This window comes from Melampsora larici-populina (genome assembly GCF_000204055.1).
Source record: "Melampsora larici-populina 98AG31 unplaced genomic scaffold MELLAscaffold_216, whole genome shotgun sequence".
Taxonomy (NCBI): Eukaryota; Fungi; Basidiomycota; class Pucciniomycetes; order Pucciniales; family Melampsoraceae; genus Melampsora; species Melampsora laricis-populina.
The window spans coordinates 1-7537 of NW_006768974.1; the positions used below are offsets into that span (position 1 = coordinate 1).

The window sequence follows — 7537 nt, forward strand, 5'->3', positions numbered from 1 at the left end:
GTTAACACAAATGTTCTCAGGCTCATGTTCGACTTGGAAAATCAAATTTAGGGATGAAGATCGTGATGGATCTGTTTTTCCACTTTTTTGAATACAATTCTGACTTGATCATATTTCTTTTGACGTTTTAGGTGATTGTTTCTGTGAGTTTATTGACATCAGTGCAGATTGTTTCAAGTTATGTTGGTAAAGAACATTTCTTAATAATCATGGATTCATTCTTGGGAATCTCAGCTCAAGTTTGGCAAACTTTGATTGTTGAGTCTCATTCATTCATCTTTCCAATTTACCAATCAAGCTCTAAACTGACAATCTTCTCATGATAGGTTCTTGGCTTTCCACTTCTCTATTGTTCTTTACCTACAATCAGAGCGATTTGGTTACGTCTTTGTTATTGTCTTCCGGCAGATCAAAGTCAAACTTCAGTGGATCGTGTCTCAACCTCTGAATCCTTCGAACGATTAGGATCAGGACGTTGGATACTACTTGGAGGCCTCTACATCACCATCATTTTAAGATGTCCTGCCTTTAACCCAGCCAAAGACAATCCATTCGCAATCACGCGGCTACCACTTGATACACCATCAGTTTCACTTACAGCTGCACTCGCTAAGCATCATTCTGCACACGGATTAAATGATACACCAATCGCTCAACAATGTCTTCTTCAACGTCTCACGAGTCTTGATTCACGGTTACTTTATACAATTTTGGGTCACAATTCACTCTTCAACTGTCATTGGTGTCGACATCCATCAAAAAAGCTAATCATAAAAATGATCATTCCTACTATCATTTACCTTGTCTTGCATCAAAATATGCATTAGCACTCATTACGATCGGTTTACTTGCTACAAATGCTTCTTCATTAGAATCTAAAAGAAGAATTCGGAGTTCAAGAATGTCTATGACAGTCATCTTTGGTTTACTTTTTGAAGTGACGACTGTATTTGTTTTACTACACATCCCATCATTAAGAATGAATGCAAACAATCAAGGTAGAATGTTAGGTGATAAGATATATAAGATTAGACATATCTTCTTTGCTTGTGTTTTTAGTATTTGTAGTTGGTCTGTGATTACTGAAACTCAAGAATCTAATACGACTGCTTTAGCTAAACTTGTGATTCAAATGAGTTTGCTTACTCATCAAGTAGATACACTGGTTAGTCGACTTAGAATGGCTGCTCTTCAACGTAGTTTGGTGATGCGTGATCCAGTATACAGTCAAGTTGAGTTCTTGATTTTCATCTTGATTCTATTCTGTCATTCCATCTTACTCACTTTACATCAACTGTGAATAACCAATATTTTGTGTTTGAAAGGGTAATGAGTTTTGGGAATATGCAGAAAATCAGGCTAAAATTGCCAGCAAAGATAAAGGAGTTAAATCGATTAAAAAGGATTTCGGTCTTTCTAATACATCAATTCAACCTGATTCAAATCGAGAAGAATTGAAAAAGTTTATTGAAATTAGTTATCCTATTCCTACTTTATCTGTTTTGGATCCAGTTTTATAAAGTCTATCAATCTTCAATTTTATGTTTTAAGATTTTTTGGTCTTCATTGCATAGTTGATTTGTTATAATTGTATATATCTTCTTTCTTTCCTTTTTTTTAAAAAAAATCAAAAAACAAAAAATCCAAAGATCAGACTTCTTTACTTGTCTTTCTTTTGATCGTTCTTTTCTTTTCCATTCCTCTTTGTGTTCATCTTTCTTCTCTTACATTGGATTTTGTTTATCTTTTTACAATACATACTTGAGAATATAGAGTAAAACTAAAGATGAAGGTTTCAATGAAATTCACTTAGTGTGCAGTAAAACATACCTGATATTCAGAACCTGATCAACAAGTATATGTTTGTCAGAAGGAAGGGTAATTTTCACGTGCATGTCCCTCGTGAGCCCTCGTGCCTTGGGTGCTAGAGGTCAACGACTATGATGGCATGGCGTGAGCCAGTGTGGCCACCGTGCTGAACTTATCAAGATACTTCTCTCAAAGTAAAACTTGCTCACAATGGATGATGGTGAGCTACACTTCAAGAGACGGTCATTGATAGGTTTGCAACCGGCCTGGGTGATACGCAATATTGTAGTAGTACAACTTCACTCCCTGTAACCTTGCTCCGTGTTATATTTTTACATCTATGTAAAATGCCAGCACAACCAAATCACGCAACACACTGAAGCCCATGTATCAACTTTAGGAATGCCTAAAAATCCTTCCCTTGAAATAAACGTTGCTTCTGACTGTTATTTATCTTGAATTAACTTGTTACCTTCACATTCGAATCCAAGTCCAGTAGATTCTGCTCTAGCTTTTGATATCCACCCATACTACAAGAAAGGAGATTCAAGATCTCAGTTGTTTATTCATATAAAACAGTTTGAAAAAATGAAGGAAACTTACCTGGATTGGTATGTGAATTGAGTTTGATGAGTTGCTAATTCAAAAGTGAAAGTGACCAGCAATAGATCGTGATCACTCAGCGTGCGGATTGGATGCGAAAATTGTTGACGTGGCGAGTGAATCAAGGGGAGGATGTGTGACTCTCAGGACTAGACAGGCTTCGGGGTTGACCCCATCCACGGTGTGATGCAGGTTTGCTGCGCTGCATGTCAGCTGTATTTGGGGGGAAAACAAAAAAAAGTGCAAACATGACAACAATTATAGCTGATCTAGACATGTTTACATATGGTTTTTTTTCTTTCAAAGGCTTGATTATAATGGGCACAATTCTGGGTATGTGGAGGTGTGCCAGCTGATTCCTGAGTACTCATCTATGCTCAAGGAATGCTCATTCGAGATGCTCAATCAAGATGAAAATGAGCATGCTTGAGCAAGATGGAAGTTTTGCATGCTGATCACCTGAGCACAACAAAAAATTGTGACATGACAGGATATATGGAAATTATTGTTTTTTGAACAAATATTGAAGGCTTTTCATGCTCACCTCTATGCGAGCTCTGGTTTTGGCCCCTGTGATTGGGGGTTGATACATTTTTTTCGGGTTGTGTGCTCAATGTGTATCACATCTAGAAGTACTATCCAAACTAAAGTTTAATGTATGTTCTCTATCAACCCATAGTTGTTCAGAAAGGGCAATGCCTGAACTGCTGTGCACTAAATAGGGCGTGTGGAGCGGTATCACAGTTATTTTGGGGTGTGCTATATGCTCCAAATGTCATAGTGGAGTCCAGGCACCGCAATCCAGGGCCAGTCTTTCCCATATTGGAGCAATCACACTGCAACCAAGGGGTATATTTCCACTATATAGCAGAGATATCTGCACCAACTGGATGGACAAAGGGTATCTGTACCATTTCCAACAAACAAACCAGCCTATTCCCTACTTTACGCCACACCTCACCTCACCATTGTATGGGACATGGACGACCATGAATATTTTGAACAATGGTGACCTGTATTTTTGGTCTGCTTTTCCATTACCTCAAGTAGTGCACTATATATGTGCTAATAGTGGTCTCCTTCAAAGCATGCTGTATAGAAAAATTACAGTGTGCTCACCGCTGCAACATTGTGAGTAATGTTACTTTTTGAAAAAGAGTGGAGCCATAGCGGCTCATAGCGCAGGATCCCCAGTCCTGTGGTCTTGGCTGGGTGGGATAGGTGGTATTTTAAAAATGGAATAAACTTGAGTAATGAGAGTGAAGCGGTGTTCAGATGTGATCTGCTTGGGTGAGGACAGTGGTACTGTTGTTAGGGAATGTGAGTTTTTTACAACAGTGTGCCACCAAAAAAGTCTTGCTTAAGGTCTTCTCTGCTATAAGCATATGTGATCTCCGACATCTGTACACACCTCTCCATCATGGACTTCCACCAAAGTTGTACCTTGCCTGGTGCTCACAATGACAGTGATGATGTTATTAAATCAGAAGTATTAGATGATGTTTAGAGTGAAACTTGCCCAAATGAACTTTATTAAAGACCATTAACAGAAAAAGAATTTGAGATCAAAGAAGAAGAAAAGACTTCAAATTCAACAACAATAATAACAACATTATCATATCACTTTTTCATTATACAAAGTCATGATTGGATTCACTTTGGGAAACAAAGCCTCTCAATCCCCATTTTTATATCTATGGTTCAACCAAAAACTGACATATGGAAATTTATCTTAAACAGGTTAAGTCTGGTCACACCACTTGCGCTTAGGATTCTAATATTTAGGTCTTGTGATAGCTCTGATAACAATTGCCAAGGAAGAGGCAAACAAATCAAGATGTTTCACATCCAGAAAATTGGTCTTGCAATTCTTGAGAGAGTCAAATCATGGGATTGATCTCTAACACAATTATCATTCTCAAACTGCCAGATCTGTTGATTTGATCAAATTTTGAATTAGGGACCTTGCAAAACATATTGAACATTGGGAATCACTTATAGACACAATCCAACACAATCATCAGCAGCCCAAAACCTAAAAGAGTTTTAGGGGTTAAATAATGAGCTCTCAATCCCCAAAATGATTGAAGGCTTCAAACCACATGAACTCCACTGTTATTTTGCAAATGATTTCACAAGCATTGATCACATGTGCCATAAATGTCTTTCCTACAAATCAACAGAATTCATGTCAAGTTTGACAGCATTTCAAGCCAAAGTTTCCTTGGTCAATTGGTCACTCAATCAAAGCATCTGATTCAATGATTGAGAAATTTTGAAGCCATTCAAACTGAGCATTCTCTTCAACTTCCTTTGTTCAATGAAGCACAATTTGGTGTTTTTTGCACTTCCAAAAGAGGTGCAAAAACATGTATTCTGAGCTTGCAAATTTCAGATGTCAAATATGAAATCAAAAGAGGTGGTTGTCTGTGTCATAGAATGAAGGCAACCATTATATTTGCTTTTGTTTCAAGACTATTCATGTGGAAATCACATAGTTCAAAAATGAACATGATCATGTTCATGTTCATGAGTGTGTGACTCCTTTTGGAAATGTAATACACCGGCTGGTGATATTTGTTTCTGTGAATTAGCATCCATTCTTGCCGACTATGAGTAGCTTGAATCACATTGGAAACATAATAACATCTAGAAGCCACAGTGCTCTCAGAGTTTAAAATGGCGGCGCCCGCCGCCCAATTTGCTAGTTATGAGTTTAATATTACAGAACTCAATGCATATATGGACGACTCATGGGGTATAAGTCTAGCTACAGACATGGTTTCTTTCAAAGGCAAACAGATCTCTTTGAATCAAGCTAAATTCCTATCCATTTTCGACTTCATTAACCTTCCGTGGGCTTGGGAAAAACAAATTTTCGGCAGCACCTTAGATATTATTGGATATTCAGTCAATTGTGAAGAAGTTTCCATTTCCCTTCCTGAAGGAAAACGTATCTCCCTCATTGTGGCTCTTCGTGCTTTCACTTCTATTCTCTCACACCCCCTGATTGACTGGCAGCGCATCACGGGTTGGGCCAACTGGGGCCTCAACATTTTTCCTTTGGGAAGATGGGCTTTACAGTCCTCATGGGATAAAATGGCAGGAAAATCACTTAGAAATGCGCATATTCCCCTCAACCGTCTGAACGTTGAAGATTTAAACTGGCTAGCGGATGCACTCGAAGCTTGGCCAGGCCGACACGTACTGAAACACCTGCATTGGGCTATCTCTGACGCTGACTGTATGTTTTTCACAGACGCGTGTCCTACAGGTTTTGGTTTCTGGCAACCATCAAATGGCTGTGCCTGGAGCTGCTCACTACCACCACCATCCCGTAACAGCTTCTGGGCAGAGCTTTTAGCCGTTGTCTCAGCCATTAGGATGGCGGTTGACTTCAAAGCCTCAAAAACAGTTATCTTTACGGACTCCGAATCAGTCTTGTACCTGTTCTCCTCTCACCGTCCAACCTCAACCGCTAGGTCACTTTTCAAATATGCTATCAACTTAATGCTCTCTCACCCAATAGACGTCAAGGTTCGATTTGTTCCACAACAAAACAATCGAGTCGCGGACGCTCTCTCAAAAGGCCAATTCGACTTAGCCCGCTCTTTGGTTCCACGTCTTCACCTTAGAACGTTTTCTCCCGATCCTTCTACCCTCGTAGGAGGCCACCAAGACCGTTCTCTCCCATCTCTATCATAGTCGAAGATGACGAGAAGCAAAAAGATCCCTGCAGTTCCCCTCTCCTTCGAAGAGCGAGAATCATTGAACAAATTCGACATAAACAATTGTCTGGAGAAATCTACAGTCGCAAAGTACACCTCCGGCTATAGAAGATTCATGAAATTCTGCAAGGAGCACCACATTCGACCATACCCTAGCGAGACCAACTTATGTCATTTCATTTCCGTCATCTCCAGAGAGGTGCTACCTGACACAGTGGGAAAATACCTCACTGGCATCTCCCACTCCATGCGTGATCAGTATCCTATAGTCCTAATCACCCGCAATTCCCTTCAGGTTAAAGAATTGCTACGAGGTTGTCAGAAACTCTTTTCAAAACCTGTTATACAAGCCAACGCCTTTACCATCTACGACATCACCATCTCAGCAAATTACTTCAACTCCTCGTTTGACGATGCTCTGTTTAACACCATCTTAGCACTAGGTTTCTCAGGCCTACATCGCCTAGGGGAACTCACCATACCGGATACCTTAAATCTCCAAAACGAAAGAAAATCAATTAGAAGATCTTCTCTTGTCATTTCCCTATGTGGATCCGTCGCATGCTACAATCTTCCTTACCACAAAGGCGACCCAAATTTTAAAGGTACTCCAGTCACCATAGTCAATAGACCAGGAGACCGAACATGTCCAGTAAGAACACTTCTCAACTATACTCAAGCTCGCGACAAAAGATTCCCAATTCAACCATTCTGGCTGATTCGAGAAAATGGTCGCCAACCCACGCGAAGCTGGTTTATGAAGCGCATTCAAGAAATATTTGGAAATTCAAGATCCGGCCATTCACTTCGCGCAGGAGGAGCAACGGCCTATGCACAAAACGGAATGGACATGGATACCATCCAATGCATAGGACGATGGTCATCAGAAGCGTTTCGCACCTACATTTGCACGCACCCGCTCCTGAACTTGAACAAAACCCAACGCGTCACTCAAGCCTCTGGTTTCACCACGGGAAAACACATTCAATTTCCTGGAGCTGTTCTCGTAAGCCTCCACATCATTCATAAGCCCAGCTTATTCAAAAAATCTTCCAGATTTTTCTCAAACACCACAGGAAAACGATCCGCTGATGTTTCATTACTTTTTTCTTCCTACAGCCGTGGGCCAGAAATAAGTGATCAACCCATTTGACACGTATAGTCATGGGCAGCATTGAGTAAGTCTTCATTCAAGACTGTAATCCTCTGTCGAATACACGCTAACATTCAAGGAATCACACAGGGTTCCTTCATAGGGTGCAGCCTCTGCAATTCCTACCTCCTTCCAATGTGGAAATACCACTTCATGGAAGATTGTCAGTCATTCTCGTTGAATGTTTTCAGAAAAATTAACAGCTTCAATCCCATAGACGGCTGATACGTGGTTACACCGTTTG

At 40.1% G+C, this 7537-nt stretch overlaps 1 protein-coding gene across 1 annotated transcript; it reads left to right on the forward strand.

The window, feature by feature from the left end:
- Window positions 1–131: 131 nt before the first annotated feature.
- On the forward strand, window positions 132–1520 carry MELLADRAFT_114533 (uncharacterized protein; the record flags this gene model as incomplete). The annotated part of the gene is made up of 4 exons (XM_007419491.1): window positions 132–257; window positions 327–681; window positions 765–1231; window positions 1326–1520. Coding segments are annotated over 4 exons (1143 nt in total), but the record flags the coding sequence as incomplete, so codon positions are not given.
- Between the last annotated feature and the right edge of the window lie 6017 nt (window positions 1521–7537).